At 46.6% G+C, this 19767-nt stretch overlaps 2 protein-coding genes across 2 annotated transcripts; both read left to right on the top strand.

Annotated features, from left to right (window-relative positions):
* Nucleotides 1-59: 59 nt before the first annotated feature.
* LOC130263194 (aldo-keto reductase family 1 member B1-like) lies at nt 60-4916 on the top strand. The gene is made up of 10 exons (XM_056510693.1): nt 60-168; nt 250-417; nt 674-790; nt 1517-1594; nt 1812-1934; nt 2434-2534; nt 2721-2802; nt 3289-3372; nt 3484-3566; nt 4276-4916. Exons 1-10 carry the CDS (start codon nt 94-96, stop codon nt 4316-4318), a joined length of 954 nt encoding a protein of 317 aa, XP_056366668.1. The 5' UTR covers nt 60-93; the 3' UTR covers nt 4319-4916.
* A 2293-nt stretch (nt 4917-7209) lies between these two features.
* LOC130263185 (aldo-keto reductase family 1 member B7-like) lies at nt 7210-15337 on the top strand. Its single transcript, XM_056510679.1, has 10 exons — nt 7210-7386; nt 9184-9351; nt 9673-9789; nt 11034-11111; nt 11811-11933; nt 12999-13105; nt 13204-13285; nt 13721-13804; nt 14743-14825; nt 15101-15337. Exons 1-10 carry the CDS (start codon nt 7321-7323, stop codon nt 15141-15143), a joined length of 951 nt encoding a protein of 316 aa, XP_056366654.1. The 5' UTR covers nt 7210-7320; the 3' UTR covers nt 15144-15337.
* Nucleotides 15338-19767: the final 4430 nt, after the last annotated feature.

Genomic DNA, 19767 nt, shown 5'->3' with positions numbered 1-19767 from the left:
GGCGGGATGGGGGGCACGGGGAGCGCTGATTGGTTGGTGCTGCGGGCTCGCGCGGGATGGGCGGCGCTGATTGGCCGCGGGCGCGGCGCAGCCATGGCGGCCATGGCGGGGTGCGTGCGGCTCGGCGCTGCTGGCAGCGCGCCCCTCATGGGGCTGGGCACATGGAAGGTGAGGCGAGCACCGCGCTGCGGGACGGGGGAGCAGCTGAGAATCCCTCAGCCAGAACTGTCCTGCCCTTTTCCCCTTTAGTCCCCCCCAGGGAAGGTGACAGCTGCGGTGATGGCTGCCATCGATGCCGGGTACCGGCACTTCGACTGTGCCTATGTGTACCAGAACGAGAACGAAGTTGGGGAGGGGATCCAGCAGAAAATCAAGGAAGGCGCTGTGAAACGAGAGGACCTCTTTGTGGTCAGCAAGGTATGGATCAGATGGTCATGGATTATGGGCATACTGTGGTGTTTTTACAGTAGGAACATCTAACGTTTAACTGGAGCTCCGGAGAAGTCTGTAATGCAAATGAGTTAATTCCTGACACTCTTTTCTTGTTGCCTGTACTCGGAGCTCTCTGCGTGTGAAGAGCCCTGCTGGCCTCATTCCAAAGAGCAGGGAGCATTCCTGTGCTGAGCAGGAGAGCTTTAACCAGCAGTCACAATCTGCCCTGCTTTATTTCCAGCTGTGGTGCACGTTCCATGAGAAGCCCCTGGTGAAGGGAGCCTGCCAGAAGACCCTTGCCGACCTGAAGCTGGATTACCTGGATCTGTACCTCATGCATTGGCCTTTTGGCTTCAAGGTAAGGTAGCAGCAATGCCCATAGCTTTGTTTCTTGTGGCTGGCTTAACAGCCCAACAATTGTTCTGGCTGACAAGACAATTACATGGCTGTTACCTGTGCCAGCACTGCTCTGGTGCTCAGCTTGACCCTAGCTATGTGACTCAGGCTCTTGATCTCTGCCCCAGAGGCAATTGCTTTCCCTGTGATCCTGGGAATGATAGCCTGAAAACTAGAGAAACTGGATGCAGCTCTCCCAGCTCCAAAAATAAGACAGGCTGTTTTCCTTTTCTCTTGCAAGTCCAATGTGTGTTCATCTCAAAATCGCCCCTTGTGGGAAGGAGGGTTGCTTGTTGCTGCTTCTCTGCAATTTTCCTTTGTTTGCTACAGAATCAGAGAGCAAAATAAAGCATTTCTGTTTTCCATTTCTCTCTTTAATCACCAAATCCTTAATGCAGTACAGATTGAGCTGAAGGGAGCACATGTGAGACTGAGGCTGTAGCTCTGACTGGTTTGTTTCCCTGTAGGTGTTTGGGTGAGCCATCACTGCCAGGGGTCCAGCAGAAACCTGTTCTTACAGGGAATGGTCACTGGCAAACATGCCTTAAATTCCTTCCTCTTCTCAGGAAGGAATGACTGAATGGAGACAAGAATTAGCACTCTTGCAGTAGAAGTTTAAGATACTGTGGTTGTGAGCACTCAAGTGAAGTGTCAAGAGATTTTCAAGCATTTTCTTTGTCACTGACAGGCAGGAGAGGAGCTGTTCCCTGTAGATGACAAAGGCATGGCTATCCCCAGCAACACAGATATTCTGCAGACTTGGGAGGTGAGTTCATCCCCTGGTGAGTGGGAGAGTCACATCTTCTGTCCTCAGCAGTTGCAGAGTGTTCATCCATGTATGCAGAATTAATTGGAAAGAATTCAGAAGTACCTGGTAACTTTTAAGAATGTACTTCCCCTGAAGAAAAACAAAGCATGTCAAGAAGAATGTGTTCAGTCATGTCTTCCCCACTGCATGCTGGCTGTGCTCTTCTCTCTGCCAGGCCATGGAAGAGCTGGTGGATGCTGGGCTGGTAAAAAACATTGGGATCTCCAACTTCAACCGTGAGCAGATTGATAGAATCCTGAACAAGCCAGGACTGAAGCACAAACCTGCAAATAATCAGGTGAGCTGCAAAGTGACTGCAGGGGAATACCTTTCAGGAAATTTAAAGTGCTGATTACAGTTAAATGAGGAGGTAGAAAAACAGAGAACAAAGTTGACACAGCATGTACTTTAAGCCCCCCTCTCTGGATATTTCTTCATACAAGCAGAACCACAGTATTTCCTTTTTGTCTCATCTTGTTGAACCACTTACTCTGGAGTATTTTCCTAGGAACCATTCTCTCTGGAGGCATGAAGAATCCAGATATTAGCAATCATTCTGACACGATGATTGACTCTTCTAAAGCCTCTTAGGAAAAAAAAAAATCCAAAAAGCGGCTGAAGACTCAGGGTTAAAGTTGGTGCCCTATAGAATTACAGTCTTGTATTGTCACATAGGCCACCTGCAGGGATGGGTGAAGGGCAACCTGTAATTAGGAAATTAGGATTCAAAAAAACCTCTGGAGCAAGAGAAAACTAAGTCGTTTCAGAGCTCTCATTCCCTGCTTCTGTGTTGGCAGATTGAGTGTCATCCATACCTTTCCCAGGAGAAGCTGATTGACTACTGCCACTCCAAAGGGATCACTGTGACAGCATACTGTCCCCTTGGACGTCCTGATGGGTAATTTCCAAGTGGGTTTGTGTCATTTAAGTCTGAAGCATTCAGACTAATTGAGTAATGGTTCAGGTGTTTATAGATTTATTTATTTATTTATTTATTTATTTATTTAATAATTAATGGGCTTAGATAGAATCTTACTGAAGGGATTCTTTACTGTTTCATCCTTTTCTCCCCTACTTTGTCTAGTTCTAAGCCAGAGGCACCTTCCCTTCTGGATGATCCCAAGATCAAGGAGATTGCAGCCAAGTACAACAAAACTCCAGCACAGGTGAGTAGGTGCCAGACAGTGGATACCCCTTCCTGTAACACAGCAATTTAGGAAATTATGTCTGAGGAGAGGGAACAGCCTCTGTGGTGTTACCTGTGAACAACACTGCTTTTTTGTCTTATTAACAAGCAATGCAGGTTGCCCACTCTGTGGCCTGCAAGATGTGCTACTACTAACTGGCCATCAGTCAAGAAAATATTCCTGTCTCATCTTCAGTTGTCACTTCCCTTCTCAAGTCCTCTTGCAGAAATGAAAGCCTTGCATGTAGTGCAAAACTTCTGAGTGCTATGAAAAGGAATTGACTGGCCCAAAACCAGAAGGGAAAGATTCCATGGGGGCTTCCACCACTTCCCTCTTTGCTTTCCAGGCAGTACAACCTGGACTGCAGGGATGGGGATGATCTGACATGCAGCTCTGCAGAAGTGGTACAGATCAGGAAAGCAGCTGTTGGGACAGGAGGAAGGATTGAGTTGTCTTTTCTTGCAGGTTCTCCTTCGCTTCCAGATCCAGAGAAATGTGATTGCAATTCCCAAATCTGTCACCCCACAGCGCATTGTGGAGAACTTCCAGGTGAGGGAAGCAGCACCCTTTCTGATATGAACTTGTTCTTTCATCTTGTGAATCTTGCTTCTGATTTGATTTGTTCAAAGAAGTTAAATCCAGCTGGGTTTCTCTTTTTAGGTGTTTGACTTTGAGCTGACTAAAGAGGAGATGGCAACCCTTCTTAACTTAAACAGAAACTGGAGGATCTGTGCAATGGTCACGTAAGTGACAGTTTGTGTCCTTCAAACTCTTAATGTTTTCAATTATCTTTATTCTGATCTTACAGGAACTGGAATAGCTGTTCAAATTGGGTATGTTTTGAAATATGAAATAATTTTGGGGATGACCATCTGTTGTTATACTTCCACTTTATTGACTGAAAGGCGAGTATAAGTCGTGCTGTGTATTCATTGTAAATCCATTCCCCAGGAAACTTCATATGCCTGGAGTTCCAAAATGAGAGTTTTAGTTGATGACTTCGGCTGTGTCTATGTGGGAGAAATGAGCATTGGGTGGTTTTAAACTTAGGGTAATTTTTTTCTGTGGGGTATTATACACTGATGTCAGCTCTTACACATGTGGTTGTGGTGGGGAATGACTATCTGTTGTGCAGTGAAAAGCACAGCTGCTTGCAGATATGCACCTTGAAACCCAAGACAGGAATTCTGGGCTGCAAGGCCACAGGAATGCTGCTGTCTCTTTAAGCAGTGTGAATTTTAACTCTGTATCTAGAAAGTAACTTGGTTCCACCACTGTTCAGTGCTGGAATAATAGAAAAAGGCTGGAACTTGTTGGTCCTGTGTTTCTAAGCTATCAAGTCTCATGTTCACTCTGCAGTTACTCCTTTGAAGGCTTCTCTGTACACCCACTGTTGTTCTATACAGCAATCATTTTAGCCTTGAGTAATCTTTCCTCTTGGATCTCTTTCAGGTGCAAAAATCACAAGGAGTACCCTTTCAACGCAGAATACTGAAGATGTGGTTTTTTTCTGCCTTCTCTCAGGCCTCCAGGGTCTGATGAGTTTCTACCTTTGCCTCAAATTGTGCACTATGTAGCTTACACACTGGATCCCTCTTGCCAGCAATAGCACAGGATATGTGTTCAGTGACTTTGGGTTTTCTTCTTTAGTGGAAGGAAATTGAACAGTTGTTCTGAAGAACAAAATGTGGGCTATGGTAATTCTCATTACATGAGTGTCTCTGCATGGCTGAAATAGCAAAGGAGAAAACAGAAGGATGAGGGAACTAGCAACTGATTTTATCTACTGTCTTGCATCAGCACCACTTAAGGCTACAGGGTTAAGGATATGTAAGTGCAGGAGGAAAAGCCATCCTGTATAATCACATAATCACTGCCTGAAGGTAAAAGACAAAATTAACTTCTAGAGTACAGCCCAAAGCTTTCTGGGAAAGAAAAATAAATGGGAGAAGTGTCTGGACTTACAGATGAATGCCAACTCATACTGGGCCTTATTTTAGTCACTTTTTTTACAGGCTGAAACTGGACAGAGACTGATGGTTAATTTCATTCTTGACCAAAATAAAAATATTTGAATTACTACTGGTTTGGAAGTTTCTGTTTCTGTTCTGTTCTGTTCTTCTGTTGTTAAAATTAATAAACCAAGAAGCTTGCATTAACAGTGTAGTTGGAAATACTCATCCCTATTCAATTTTAAATGATGTCACAAGAGCACTGAGATCTTGTCTTGATCAAAAGTTGAATAATTCGGTATTGCAAGCATTGACATAGCAATGCTGGAAAGAACAATTGAGCAGGACAAACAGTATGTGGGTCCACAGCATTTGTGAAGTTTAATTAGGTATGAGAGCCCAGTGCTGACTGACTCAGTGCTCAGTGCTGTGCTACTATTTAACTCAGTATGCAGGGGGTGAATACACTTAGACAAGCTTGAGCTGCTTGCATTGTGCATCACTGGGCTGTAGGTGTGAGAGAAAGAGGATGTCACAGGAGCATCAAGAACTTGCCCTGATTAGGAGTTAAAATAACTGAATATATTGAGCCATGACTGACCACTTGGTGCAGAAAAGAATTGGAGGAGGAGTCTTGGTACATATGATGTGCAAGTGCCAGGAGAACAATAACTGGAAGTGCTGGAAAGCTCTGTGGTGGAAGTGGGGACTGCTCTGGCTGTGCTGACATTGATCTGGCTTTGCAATAAAATAATGCAATAAAACAGACTATGGGGGGAAAATGACTACACCCATGCAGATATCCAAAATTATGAGGACACGAGGTGTAAGAGCATGTGTTAGTGCTGAGCCACTGCCCAGAGCCTGCCACAGGTCAGAGTCCCCCAGCTGAGGCCACATTGACTCACTGGAGTATTGTATGAAGGGTTATGCATTCACTATTTTACATTGTGAGTATTTTCAGCTATCATTCTGTCATTTTATCATCTATAGCTCATATGTACCAAGACTCCCTCAGTGCACAGGTCACATTCTTTCTGCCAGGCTTTTCCTTCATCGGTGCACTTGGTGAATCCACTTTAGCACTATCACATTGCCTGGTGTTCCCTTACCCCATGACACATGCAAAAAGAACTTGGCCTCTGTATGTGACTGAAAAGAAAGAAGCTTTTGTTAATGAGGTGTGAACAAAACTTGTGCTTTTGGTTTGAGCTTTTAGGTTATAAGAGACAGCACAATGGACCTTGGATACATTACAGCAAATGCAAACCTGCCCAAATTCCTTTCTAAAAGACAGGGGCATCTCTCAGTCAAGAAGCCTTTGGGGAAAAAACCCCAGATTAGGATGGCAGCAGGTCTGTCATACAAATGGCTTTAATACTGTGCTCCTAATATCACAATCTTTCCCTTGATTTTACTGTCCTTCAAACCAAAGCCCAAGAATCTGAGCATGCTCAGAGCAGATTTACGGATAAGGAATCCAGGGAGGGAAAAAAAAGTAAAAGGCAAACACTGTTACATAACTATTTTGTGATGTAAACTGAAACGTCACATCCTGCTGAGGATGGATGATGGTGCTGTCAAAAACCAGGAGGCTTACTGAGACAAACTGTTGTAAGCAGGGCAAAAAAAGAGCTAATAAACAGCTAGGCGTCTGCTGTGGGAAAGGCACACACAGAAAAATGCACTACTATATTGGCAGCTGATGCTCACATATATATAAATATATATATATATATATAAATATATATAAATTCTCCAAGCACGAGCATGCAGCAAAGTTTCAACATAACATATATTATTCTTCAGCAGATTTCATAAAACATTAAAAGAACCCTCTTCCAACACTAAAAATAACATTCTCCCTTGAAATAATTGCTTTATAATTTACCCCTACAAAGGAGGTCCCTTTTCCTCTCGTGTTATCACGAGCATCATCTCACCTTCGGGGGGAGCTCAGACCCCACGCTGCAGCTGTGGAGGCTCGGGGAGAAGCAGCTCCAGCCACAAACACCAGAGGTTTATGTCCAAAAGAAGACAGATTAGTCCTTTTTGCTTTATTCGAATAAAGGGAGAGGCCATAGGGCATTCTCCTGGGGTCTCTCGAATTTTTGGAGGATACAGCCTCCCTTTTTATCCCAATTTCCTGGCAGCATTTCCCTCTCTCCTTCCCTATGAGCTTGAGAGGAACAGACTTCCAGCAACGCCTGATACTTGAGATTCCCCTCTAATGTATAACCCTCCTTTTTTATTTTTAATTCTTATAGAATTCATAGTTTTTCCCCATTGCTTCTTTCATCTTTCAACATCCAATTTCATTTATCGGCAAACCTACAGTTTGTTTGTAAAGGCAAACATTTCTTTATTTCCATTCACCAATCAGTGGAATCCACCCCACGGTTTCTTTTATCTCGACGCACAGCTTAGCAGAGACAAACCCGTCATTGCTCTCCCGGGGCTGTGGCTGTCCCGGGATGGGGCGGGCACGGCGCTGCCTCCTTAAAGGGCTGTGCGGGCGGTGCCGGCGGGCAGCGCTCCCGGAGCCATGGCCACCTGCGTGCAGCTCTACACCGGGGCCAGGATGCCCGTCGTGGGGCTGGGCACATGGAAGGTACCGGGGAAGGGAACGGGGACAGCGCCCGCTCGCTCTCAGACTCCCACCGGGGCTGGAGGGGTCCGGAGCGCTCGGGGGTGGGCAGGGAGCGGGGACGGCTCGGTGTCACATCGCCCCTGCCATCCCTGCCATCGGTGACATGTCCCTCCTGCCATCGGTGACATGTCCCCCCTGCCATCGGTGACATGTCCCTCCTGCCATGGGTGACATGTCCCTCCTGCCATCCCCGCCACCCCGCCAGGATGCCGCCGAGGATGCTCTGTCCCCAGCCGGTCTCCGCGGCTATTGAAGTCGCGTTCTCTGCTGTGCCCACCGTCCCTGCCGTCCCCCTTGTGTCGCCGGGCAGAGGTGACCCTTGGGTGTCGCCAGCCTGTGGGAGGGGCGGCTCCGTCCCTCCCGTGCCCGCCCGGGATGCGCGGATCCCATCCCTCCTCCATCCCCCGCTGTCCCGACATCCCATCCCTCCTCCATCCCCTGCTATCCCCACATCCCATCCCTCCTCCATCCCCTGCTATCCCCACATCCCATCCCTCCTCCATCCCCTGCTATCCCCACATCCCATCCATCCTCCATTCCCTGCTATCCCGACATCCCATCCCTCGTCCATCCCCTGCTATCCCGACATCCCATCCATCCTCCATCCCCTGCTATCCCCACATCCCATCCCTCCTCCATCCCCTGCTATCCCGACATCCCATCCCTCCTCCATCCCCTGCTATCCCGACATCCCATCCCTCGTCCATCCCCTGCTATCCCGACATCCCATCCCTCCTCCATCCCCTGCTATCCCGACATCCCATCCCTCCTCCATCCCCTGCTATCCCGACATCCCATCCATCTTCCATCCCCTGCTATCCCGACATCCCGTCCATCCCTCCTCCATCCCCTGCTATCCCCACATCCCATCCCTCCTCCATCCCCTGCTATCCCGACATCCCATCCCTCCTCCATCCCCTGGTATCCCGCGGCTCCCGCGGCTCCCGGTCCCCTCTCCTGCCCCTTCCCGTGCCACTGCCCTGAGCGCTTCCCTGCTGCTTCCGTGCTGAGTAACTCTAATCTGGGCGAGGTCCCCGGGAATCATCTGGTCACAGGGTGTGGCTTTAGAAAACCATCCATGCGTCTCGAGCAAGTTCTGACAAAGAGGTTTGCACTCTTGTCACGATGACTACAAAACCACTGATCTATACAATTGCTGGGTTTTTGTGAACAAGATATGCCAGCATCTCTTTGTGCACAGCTCTCACGAGCCCTTTCAGGGTATAGGAACACAAAGAATTGCACACCCCCTCTGCCTCTGAAGGAAGCAGCTGACATAAAGTTCAAATTACAGGTGGGATGTGCCCCAGGACAAGGATCTAGGATGTGCCTAGATCACACTACAACACTCCAAAGTGATGTGGATGACTAAGGTGTAGAGCACTGCCCTCCCCATAGAACTAGAATTTTCCTAGCTGGGCTATTTGACTTTCTCAGACACAGCACTGGGAAGCGAGGAATGTTGAGCAAGAGGCCCTGCAGAGCTCCCTGGCACAAAACTCAGTTCCCCCTGTCTGTCTCTGGCAGTGTTGGGGGCTTTGCTCTGCCTGGCTGTTGGCTGAGCCTGCTGGGACTGGGGCTATGGATAAATGGCTGGAGGCTTCAAACCCAGCATCCTGCATCTGTAAGATGAAGACAGCTTTAAGAACATGGCATGGAAAACTACTTAAAACCCCATTCCATGTGTTTCTTTAGTTGCTAGATCACTGGGAAGTGGCCTGCATGCTTTGATTTGGGATCTGAACCTTCTTTTTCCAGTCTGAAGCAGGGCAAGCAAAGGCTGCAGTGATGGCTGCCATCGATGCTGGGTACCGCCACGTGGACTGTGCCTATGCATACCACAATGAGAATGAGATTGGGGAAGGCATCCAGCAGAAAATCAAGGAAGGGGCTGTGAAAAGACAAGATCTCTTTGTTGTCAGCAAGGTAAGGTGACCTAGGGTCCAGGGGAAAGCTCTGTGCCAAATGTATGCATAGAGGGAAACTCAGAGCAGTGGGGAAAGGCTGTGTGCTATGGTGTGGAGTAATTAGGAGAATAGCTCAGACACATACAGCTAGAAACTTCTTTTTGTCATTGTATTTTGTAAAGCATTATTTAAGATATGGTTTACATTCTCCATTTTCATGGGACTGTTAAAATAATGTGCTAATTGGAAATGGTCCCAGAAAGTAGGCTAACTTTTTCCTTCTTCAGGAAAGAGCTTTAACCCAGGAGGTCACAATCTGCCTTGGTTTTTTTTTCTCTAGCTGTGGTCCACTTTTCATGAGAAGTCTCTGGTGAAGGGAGCCTGCCAGAAGACTCTTGCCAACCTGAAATTGTATTACCTGGATCTCTACCTCATGCACTGGCCTATGGGGTTCAAGGTACAGCAGCAGCAGTGCCCTTGGTTTTCTGTCCTGGGAGAGCTCCTCAGAAGTTCCAGGAGCACTTGCAGCACCACTGCTGCTCCAGGAAGAGCCTGTGCCTGCTGTGCCAGCACTGCTCTGGAGCTGCCAACCTGTCCTGCTCTCTGGTCTCTGCCTGCACTGCAAACTCTGCCCTCCTGATAATGGGGAGGCAGACCCAGCACCAAGGTCATGCCTCTGGCTGCAAGACTGACTCATGCTGCTTAACTTTGGGCTGGATTATCTATCCTTTCCTGCTTTGAGGGAAGGAAGACTGTACTTTGCTGCCTGACAGAAATTCTTTCCTCTGAGTGTTACAGAATCACAGAACAAGAGAATATTTCTATCTTCCATTTCTTACTGTAATCAGTGAGTCCTTAATACAGTACAGATTGAGCTGAGCTTTGCTGTAGGAGCCTTAAAGTTGTTCCACAGACCTTGGATTTCAAAAGGTGAGACTTTCTGACATCCATGTCAGAAGTGCATGAAATACATCTCATTCTTCATGAACTCCAAAGGAGCTGATGGCTCAGTCTGTGTCTAGTCTTGGCTTTTTCTTTCTGCTGCAGACAGGTTAAGACCTCCATCCTATCTGTTGCTTTTGAGCTTGTCAACTGTTTGTCACACTGGCAAAGCTGTCATGGGTAGTTTTATGTGAACAGAGAGTTTGAGTACAAGTGTCATGGCATAATACTCTGACATCTGCACACTGGATGTGGAGCAATGTGGGGATGTGGGGTTCTAATTCTGAATTTGTACATCCAGGGTGTTCTGATTTGCCACCAACTTAAACTGAGTCTCCCCTCACAGGACACCTGTGTGTTTACATAGTGCCTGGTTCAGCAGATGTGGCTTAGCCTAAACCTGATTTAAATGTTCCTGGGACTTTAACAGGTCCTTAAAAAAAACAAAACCAACAGAACAAACCCAGTTCCTCTTAAAGGAATAATAGAGGAGTACAGGAAGCTTGTTTGTTCCACAAGTGCTTGACTTGTTTATCTCTATGTGTTTTAGTGAGTCATCACTTTGCTTGGTCTAGAGGTACACTTGAATTCCTACTAGGAATGATTCCTGATCATTCCTACTAGGAGTGATTGCTGGCAAAATTGCCAGGAACAGTGGAGACAAATATTAGTATTTTCTCTACATGGTCTTCAGTTGTCTTGGTATTAACTTGCCAATAAAAAGAATGTTTCAATCTGGGGTTTTTTTTCCACTGACAGGCAGGAGAGGAGCTGTTTCCTGCAGATGACAAAGGCATGGCTATCCCCAGCAACACAGATTTTCTAGATACATGGGAGGTGAGTTCAGCCATGGTGGGAAATCATGTTAGCTATTACTGGACTTTTTTTCCATGCTTTCATCATCTTCAGCAGCCCTAAAGTTCTTATATTTATTGCACCATATACAGTGTGCAAAACATTGCAAAATTTCAAAAGATACATGCTCAGTCAAGCTGATAATCTTTAGTGAAGCTGCAAGCCAGACTTCTTGACCATAACAGAAACAGAACTGTCCTCACCACTGTTCTTAAACTGTTGAAATAAATTAGGTTATGATCATATCCACAGCCTGCACTACAGCCCTCTGGTGCTGGCTCAAGAACATGTCATTGGTTATCCTTATTTCCCCTGTGAAAATAACTGAGTGAATTTCTGCCAGCTCAAGAAAGGAGCCCTTGTGTTTGGGTGAGATGGAAGACATGGCACAAATACACCAGTGTGCACTTTCCCCCAAGAGACAATCTTTGCATCTCCAACAGTTGTCTTTGCTTGCCCATGAAGGGAAATAAAGCCACACAAGGAATATATAATATATAATATATAATATATAATATATAATATATAATATATAATATATAATATATAATATATAATATATAATATATAATATATAATATATAATATATAATATATAATATATAATATATAATATATAATATATAATATATAATATATAATATAATATATAATATATATTCTGGTGCTTCTCTCTGCCAGGCCATGGAAGAGCTGGTGGACTGTGGGCTGGTAAAAGCCATTGGTGTCTCCAACTTCAACCATGAGCAGATTGAAAGAATCTTGAACAAGCCAGGACTGAAGTATAAACCTGCAAATAATCAGGTGAGCTGCCAAGTGACTGTTTTTGTGGGATTATAAAGATCCAACTACAGCTGAATGAGGAGATGCAAAAAGGAAGAACAAAGCAGACCCAGCACAATTATGCCCTGTCATTATTTCTGAATACACATAAAGATGTTGTAGATCTGTGTCCTAATAGGGAATGAAGTTGTGGTACATAAATTGCATCAAAAACTTCTTAAAATATTTGTTCTGTTATTAGTAATGGCATCAATCTGTTATTAATAGCAGATAAGTGTTCACACAATGTGTTTTTTCTCATGCAGGAATCCACAATTCAGTCACCCAGTGGGAGAAAGGGAGGCCAGTTTTAATTTCTATACAGATGCAGAGCATTTACACACTAGTGACTTCCTGGTATATACCCTGATTTATGTAAAATAAAAAATAAAGTGTTTTTATACACATAAACATTAAAAAATCACCTAGTCTTTGCATACAGCAGCCACTGCCCTTTTGTATGAAGGAGCTGCAGAAATTTATGCATTAAGGGGTCTTGGACAGACTCAGACATCTCTTACAGTTCTGAATTCAGTACTTCTTGCATATTTTCTAAGAGTACCAATTTCCCTCAGTCTCCAGAGCCTGCCAGTCCTTCCTCTGCATGTAGTTGCAAAAAAAAGAGCATGCATCTTTGTCCAAAACTATAGAACATGAGTAAGGGGCACCAATTCATAAGAATGGGAACTTTTATGTCTAGAACAGAGCAGATGCAGCATGTCCTTCTCATCCCACTGCACATCAATGCTGAATATATGAGGCATTGGGATTTTCAGTATTTGCTGAACTACTGCTTAGAAATCTGCTAAAGACCTCAGAACATGCCAAAGAACCCAGAGCTGAGCCTTATGAAATGTTCTTTCCCCAGGGCAAAGGCCTAGAGCTACAAGAGATCTCACTGTAGAAGCAGGTAGAAAAATACAGCTGGATAATACTTAGCAAAGACTGGCACATGAGGAGAAATAGCAGCTTTTAATGCATTGGGAAATAATCCCTGCAGTGAGTCACAGCTGTGTTCCATCAATCTCTGTTCTCTTGTGCTGGCAGATCGAATGCAATCCATACCTGACCCAGGAGAAGTTGGTGAACTACTGCCAGTCCAAAGGGATTGCTGTGACAGCCTACAGCCCCCTTGGCTCCCCTGACAGGTCATGGTAAGGCTGAGGGTGGCATGGATAACACTTGGAGCACTGAGACACTATTAGACATTGATCTCAAAACAGATTTCTGGTGTTGTCTCTCCTCTGTGTAGGGCTAAGCCAGAGGATCCTTCCCTTCTGGATGACCCCAAGATCAAGGAGATTGCAGCCAAGTACAACAAATCCACAGCCCAGGTACATGGGTGCCAGACTGTAGGCAGCCCTTGCTGTAACACAGGACAGCTAATAGCAATGCAGAGAACAGGCTGGCTCTGCTCCCAGTCACCTCTGGTGAGAGGCAGCAGTGCAGGGTCTGTTTTCTGTGTGGGCTGCAATGCTCACTCTCAACTGTCCTCTGAATGTCATCATGAAACATTTTCTCGACTCATCTTCAAATGCTGGAGTGTTTTGGACTTCATCTCAAGTCCTCTTGCAGAGAATGAAATCTTGATAGAAGAGCAGGAAGACCTGACTGGCCCAAAACTGGATGGGAAAGGAGTGAGGCTCTACCACTTCCCTCTTTGCTCTTCAGGCAGGGACCAGAATGATTGGAAACAGGGATAACAGCTGTTAGAAGAGGATGTGCTTCTTCCAGAGCAAGAGGAATGATTCAAATGTCTGCTCTTGCAGGTTCTCCTTCGCTTCCAGATCGAGAGAAATGTGATTGTGATTCCCAAATCTGCCTCCCCACAGCGCATTGCAGACAACCTCAAGGTGAGGGGTCAGGAGTGAGCTGGGTGCTGCCCTGCAGGGATGGCTTGGCTTCCCCCTGTGCAGCAAGGGAGAAGATCCTTTCTCATTCTTCCCAGCTCCTGCTCAGGCTAGAACACCAGGTTTTTCTCCTCTTTACACATTCTTTGAGATGTTCACACTCTTTGAGATGCTCATCTTTTTTTTATGCTTTATTTTAGCTTTATATTAACAGAGCCATGGAAATGAAACTGTCTCATGGTGACAGCAGCAAACAGCTGCTAAACACAGCTCAGTCTTGACATCTTTTCATAATTTGCACACAAAGGCTCTTCTAAATTTCTAACTTCCAACTTTTTAAGGGCTAAACTATAGGTTACAGTTGGAGAGCAGGAATGAATCAAGCCTTTTTTAGTATGGTGATAATTCTAGCAGTCACTTTACATGGTGACTTGTATTCTGTAGACTGGAGATGAACTGCCACACGGTTTTTCACTGGCACTTGAGTGCAGCAGCACACCACAAAAGGCTTCTGTAGAGCAAGCAGTGTTAAGAAAACAGCTGTGGTGTTCACAAACCATTTTCCTCTATTGTTAATTCAGTGGTCTTTGACTGCAACTGGTCATTGGGATTTCAAAAAGCCTAGACAGATTAAGTGAAATATGGAAATTTTGTAGATGTGCCTTTGGAATAGGACAGAAAGATGAATCTCTCACAAGTGGCAGATGCAAGAGCCTGCCAAGTGTCCTGCAACAGCTGGCACGTGTAACTGCAACTTTGGATGAATTTTTCTATTCCCTCTGCCAATGCATTCTTGGTGATACAGAGATGCCTTTCTCATGAAGCAGTCATGTCTTCTAACCAGCTACCCTCCCTTGCAGACTTGCTCTTTAATTTTGTGGATTTTGCTTACAGCCTCTGCTTTGTTCAAGTGGGTGATTCCCAGCTGTTTCTCTTTTTAGGTGTTTGACTTCAAATTGACTAAAGAGGAGATGGCAACTATTTTCAGCTTTAACAGAAACTGGAGAGTCTATACAATGAAGATGTAAGTGGTAGCATTCAGTATTTTTCTCCAAACCCATAAATTATGAATAGTATATACACAGAGGTTTTACATCTAAATACTGCCTAGAATGCCAACAGCCTGAATGACAAAGTAATTGGGATGTTCCAAGTGTACAAAAAACACATACTATAGAGGAAAACAAATCTGGAATGAGCCCATCCCTCAGTTAGAGTTCAGATCCCACCTTAGTGGCTTCTTTAAGCAAAACTAGAAAGGAAAATTATGACTAAAACAAAGTCTTCTATTCATTGCAGGGGCAAAACTCACAAGGACTACCCATTTGATGCAGAATACTGAAGATGCTCATATCCTGCCCTCCTTCAGAGCTTGGCCTGATATTCTTCCTATCAATGGATCTGACTTTCTTATTGCATTTTTCCTCCTGCAGCCAGTGAAGCCACAGCATATGCACTCAGTGATCATCTTTTGTTTATTCTTTCTGAAAGATACAGTAAAATTTTTCCAAAAGAATGAAATGAGGGCTGTAATAATTTTCTGCGATGATTTTAGCAAGGGAGAGATTTTGAACTACACTGTCACATTTTAAATTTATATTGCATCAACACAACAGGCTCAAGAGGATAGTTGGCAGTTACAGGAGAAAAAGCTGAGAAATGTGAACTAAAGGCCAGCAGTTTTATCATCCCAGAAGTAACAGAGAAAGGAGTTTTTCTTACTTAGGGAGAGCTTTCCCTTAGGAAAAAACCCAAACCAACTCCGTAAGCAGAAAACACTCGGGTGTGTGGTCGGCAGTGTTCTCAGCCAGGTTTCCTCCCGAGGGTGTGGATTTTCCCTGGGCCAGCCCTTTCCCCGTTTCCCTGCAGGCAGCAGAGGGCAGCCATCCCTCAGCCACCCGGCAGTGCAGGACATCCCTGATGTCACACAGCCAGGGCACCTGGCTGCTGGCACCGGGAGCTCAGCCCCTGTCAGCCTCAGGGCCAAATTCTGGCTACAGCTCCTGCCCCTCTAGCTCCATCCTCCTCCCCGTTCAGCCCAGCCACCCATCCCACAGCCCCAGGGGAGATCAGGAGGTGTTTGCTTTTGGGGCTGTGTCACCTTTCTGCTCCCAGCGCCTGGGCAGGTGACCAAAAACAATTATGAAGTTGCACACTGGGTTTCAAGGCAAAAGAGCAAAACCTTTGTTCAAGAAAACGAGCACCTTATGGACTTCTTTCCAAAATTTCCACTGTCAATTCATGAAAATGTAATCCAAGAATGTTTGCTTTGCAGCTTCCTAAAGGAAGCAACCCAGAAGACATTCTGTAATCCCCAGGCTGAGGTGAAACTCAGCTCTGCTGAGATCAAACACATATCTTTATTGAACCATAAAGGTGCAAGGTTACTATGATGCAAAAGTTTAGAGTACTGTCTTTTTAGTGAATACTTTCTCCACTCACCATAGAGCCTTCAGGGGTTTCCTTGTTCAGGCATAACTCATCCACCAGTTGCACTCACCTTGGAATTAAGTCCTTTCAGCATGGATCTCCCTGATCTCCAGAAGTATTCCTCATAGTCACAGTACTGTAGCTTAAATTCTGGCATGGGATAGGCTGTTTATATCTGTTTCAGTGGTCTCTACACAGGTCACCACTGCCATCCCTTATACCATCTGCAATTTATGTTCTTTACATTGCCCCCTGCACTTAATTGAAAGATATATATAAAGATTTGTTTCTCCCTTATTCAAACTCCATCTTTAACACTGCATATTCATTATAAACCCCACCCCTTGCCCCTGCAGACCAGTGTAGTTAACACCTCACCAGTGTGAACATATGACACACATCCCAAACCCACCCCTTCTCCATTATCAGGATCAACACTGCAACAGTCAACATATTTTCCAACTGCTTCTAAAACACTTTCCAAGCTGAACTCCCAGCTCTACCCTTGCTTGTGCCACTAATCTGCCCATCTTCTGGCATGCACCAAAAAGCACAGTGTGTGTAAGTTACTCCTTGATGTCCCAACAGCTTATCAAATGATACCAGTACTAACTGTGCTCAGACCTTGGGGTTTTCAGGCCATGGCATCAGTGATCACCACTTTTTCAGGGTCTCTTCCCCCTTGCCTGTAAACAGCAGTCCAAACAACTGGGGGGGAGTCTCATCTGTGGGATCAGCAGCATCAGATGATTTCTCCCCACAGCCCTTCACTGGTGGGACTTAAAACCTTTCTCCCTTGGGAAGGGCAGCTAGTAGCAGAGAGCCCAAACTTTCCAGAACTCTGCTCTTACAAGGCAAAAACCTGTATCCCACTTGCTTCAGTTTCCCATCACTGACACAGCCACTGCAGGGACAGTTGCTGCAAGTGCTCAATATTTCTGCAACTTCATTCTGAGCAAAGGACTGGCAAGAGGGCACTCACATTCTGGAGAGAAGCACTCCCACCTCCACAGGCCTGGCAACCTTGGGCTGCCTGAAGAGGTTTTCTTTTCACTTTGCCATCAGCTTTCAGATAGCATCTGTTTCTCTCTTCTGAGTCATCTTCCTACCCAGCCCTGCTCTGCCCAGATGCCTCCTCTCTTCAGGCAATTGCACACTGTGTGTACTCCCTCCTGGACATGCACTGGCTGCTCCACTTCCCCTGCTGTGTGTTCCCAGGGCCAGGATCATTGCTCCTCCCAAAGTTCTTCTCACTGCTCCATTTCTTGGCTGTGTCCCCCTGCCCAGGCTCCTCCTGCTGCACTAAACCTGCCCTTACCACACCAGAGATGGGTGGTGGGATCACTGCCTCATCCTTGGCTGTGCCCAGAGCTTGTTATTTCAGCAGGTGTGGTTAAGGGACAAAAGCATGAGCACAAAAAGCATCACCAGCTCTAAGAACATGGGAGATCCACCAAGATATGCTCCTGGGCTGATTTGAGCTGAGTGACAAAGAGGACAAGGTCTCCTAGAGTCAGGGCTGGCCAAGCCCTTCAGATCTGCCTCCTGGCATCCAGGGGGTGAACTCAAACCTCCCACTGAGCAAGATAAATCTACCTCCAAGTGAAGCAGAAATTCCTGCAGTGCTTCCCAGCCATTCAAGCTTGAAACCTGCATGCCCTCACCTCCAAACCCTGCTTTGAGCCATGCCTGTGTCTGTGGGTAGCTCTGAGGTTGTAGAGATGATCTCAAGTTGTAGAAATGATCACACCTTGCAGCACTGTCATCTCCCTGCTTCACCTTCATGTTTTTTTCAGCAAGCCACTGGATGTCTCTGGTAAACACTGTCATTAAGAACATACACCCTTCCACTATTTTGGGCCCTGTTCTCAGATTCCAAACACTGCTGGTCACCAAAGTCACAGCCTGTGGTGAAATTACAGTTACTAAATGCAAAGTCAGCAAAACAAACTGAAAACTCATGATGATACACCCTATTTCAGTGCATGTGGATCAAGGGGGGAAAAAAAGAAAGCAAGAATCTCTTCTCCCTCACAGTTCCTCATTGTCAGCACTCTGTAAAGACATGGCCATGCTATCAAGGACACAGGGCACAAGATTTAGCAGGCTGGCTGTCACAGGGTGACACGTGCAGTACTTCTTCCTCTGCCAATGCCCCACCAGACCTTCGGGAGAGGCAAACAGAGAGCTGGCTTACAGATCTGAGGAGAAGAGCTAACAGCACAAACAAAATCCAGAACTTCTGCCTGAAGCCTCTTGGGACAGGATGGAGGCACCTCTCTGACTTGAAACCACGAGGGAAAATTCAACCCAAGCAGTAAGAGAGAAGCACCAAGTGGTGTAAAGGTTTTGGGATCCAAGTGAAAGCACATTGCATCCTGCCAGGGATGCCTGATGGTGCTGACACAAAACAGGAGGAACATCAAAGAGGAAAACCAATTATCTCGCCACCCTTAGCTAAATGGAGCAAAAAATACGAAGCTGGAGAGATGCACCCAGAGAAAACGCTTGCACCTGAAGAAACTCTCCAGACATGAATCAGCAAAGCCTCCCAGGCAAGTCTGGCTTTTTCCACTACACTGTGACGCCTTCAGCAGAACAGCAAGGGCTTGTCTGCAGAAGCATCCAAGGCAGATTCTGGTGTGAGACTGCTGGCCAGTGCCCCGCATGATTACAATCGTGCATTTCATTCTGCCACGTCCCCAGCACTTCCCTAAAGACACAGGGACAACACGATCCTTATGTTACTCATTAAAAAGTCACTGCTCCCCTTTGGAGACTTCCAAAACACTTTCAAAAAACCTCTTCTGCAATCCAAAATAAAGCTGGGTGGGTTTTTTTTTGTTTGTTTGTTTTTTGTTTTTTTTTATTGACTCTATCCTGAATTACTCCTAAGCCACGGCCCGCAGTGGAAGCGGCGTTTGTCCCACTTGAACAGCTTCTCGCGGCTCTCAGGAGACAGGCACAAGGAGATGTCTGCTGTCCTGTCGCTGTATCAGCACACAGGGTCACAAAACCCCGGCCAGGGGCACCAGCCCTGCCACCACCGCTGACACGGGGCTCAGCGCTTCCACGCCCTGGGGAGCGGGGACACAGCTCTGGCCCGTGTCCCCTCTGTCACCCCCAGCCCTGGGGGAGGCTCAGGGGACCGAGGGGCTGCGGGAGGCTCCCGGGGGCCAGGCCTGCCCTACACAGCCCGGAGCCGCAGGCCGATCCGATCCCCAGCACGGAGCAGAACCGGGGGCTGAGGGCCGATCCAATCCCCGGCATGGAACCGGGGCTGCGGGCTGATCCGATCCCCCGACACGGAAGAGAACCGGGGCCCGCGGGCCGATTCGATCCCCCATAGGGAGCCGGACCCGGAGCCGCGGGCCGATCCCATCCCCGGCACCCAGCCCGATCCCCAGTACTGAGCCCGATCCGCAGTACCGATCCCATCCCCGGCACCCAGCCCGATCCCCAGTACTGAGCCCGATCCGCAGTACCGATCCCATCCCCAGCACCCAGCCCGATCCCCGGCCCGCTCCGCTGCCCGG

Source organism: Oenanthe melanoleuca, chromosome 1A, assembly GCF_029582105.1.
Source record: "Oenanthe melanoleuca isolate GR-GAL-2019-014 chromosome 1A, OMel1.0, whole genome shotgun sequence".
In the NCBI taxonomy this organism is placed as follows: domain Eukaryota; kingdom Metazoa; phylum Chordata; class Aves; order Passeriformes; family Muscicapidae; genus Oenanthe; species Oenanthe melanoleuca.
This window is presented reverse-complemented; position numbering and strand designations above follow the sequence as displayed.

Coding starts and splice junctions, on each gene's coding strand:
- LOC130263194 (XM_056510693.1), top strand. CDS start 94: ATGGCGGCCATGGCGGGGTGCGTGCGGCTCGGCGCTGCTGGCAGCGCG. Junction 169..249: donor TGGGGCTGGGCACATGGAAG/GTGAGGCGAGCA, acceptor TTTCCCCTTTAG/TCCCCCCCAGGGAAGGTGAC. Junction 1,595..1,811: donor ATATTCTGCAGACTTGGGAG/GTGAGTTCATCC, acceptor TCTCTCTGCCAG/GCCATGGAAGAGCTGGTGGA.
- LOC130263185 (XM_056510679.1), top strand. CDS start 7,321: ATGGCCACCTGCGTGCAGCTCTACACCGGGGCCAGGATGCCCGTCGTG. Junction 7,387..9,183: donor TGGGGCTGGGCACATGGAAG/GTACCGGGGAAG, acceptor TTCTTTTTCCAG/TCTGAAGCAGGGCAAGCAAA. Junction 9,790..11,033: donor ACTGGCCTATGGGGTTCAAG/GTACAGCAGCAG, acceptor TTCCACTGACAG/GCAGGAGAGGAGCTGTTTCC.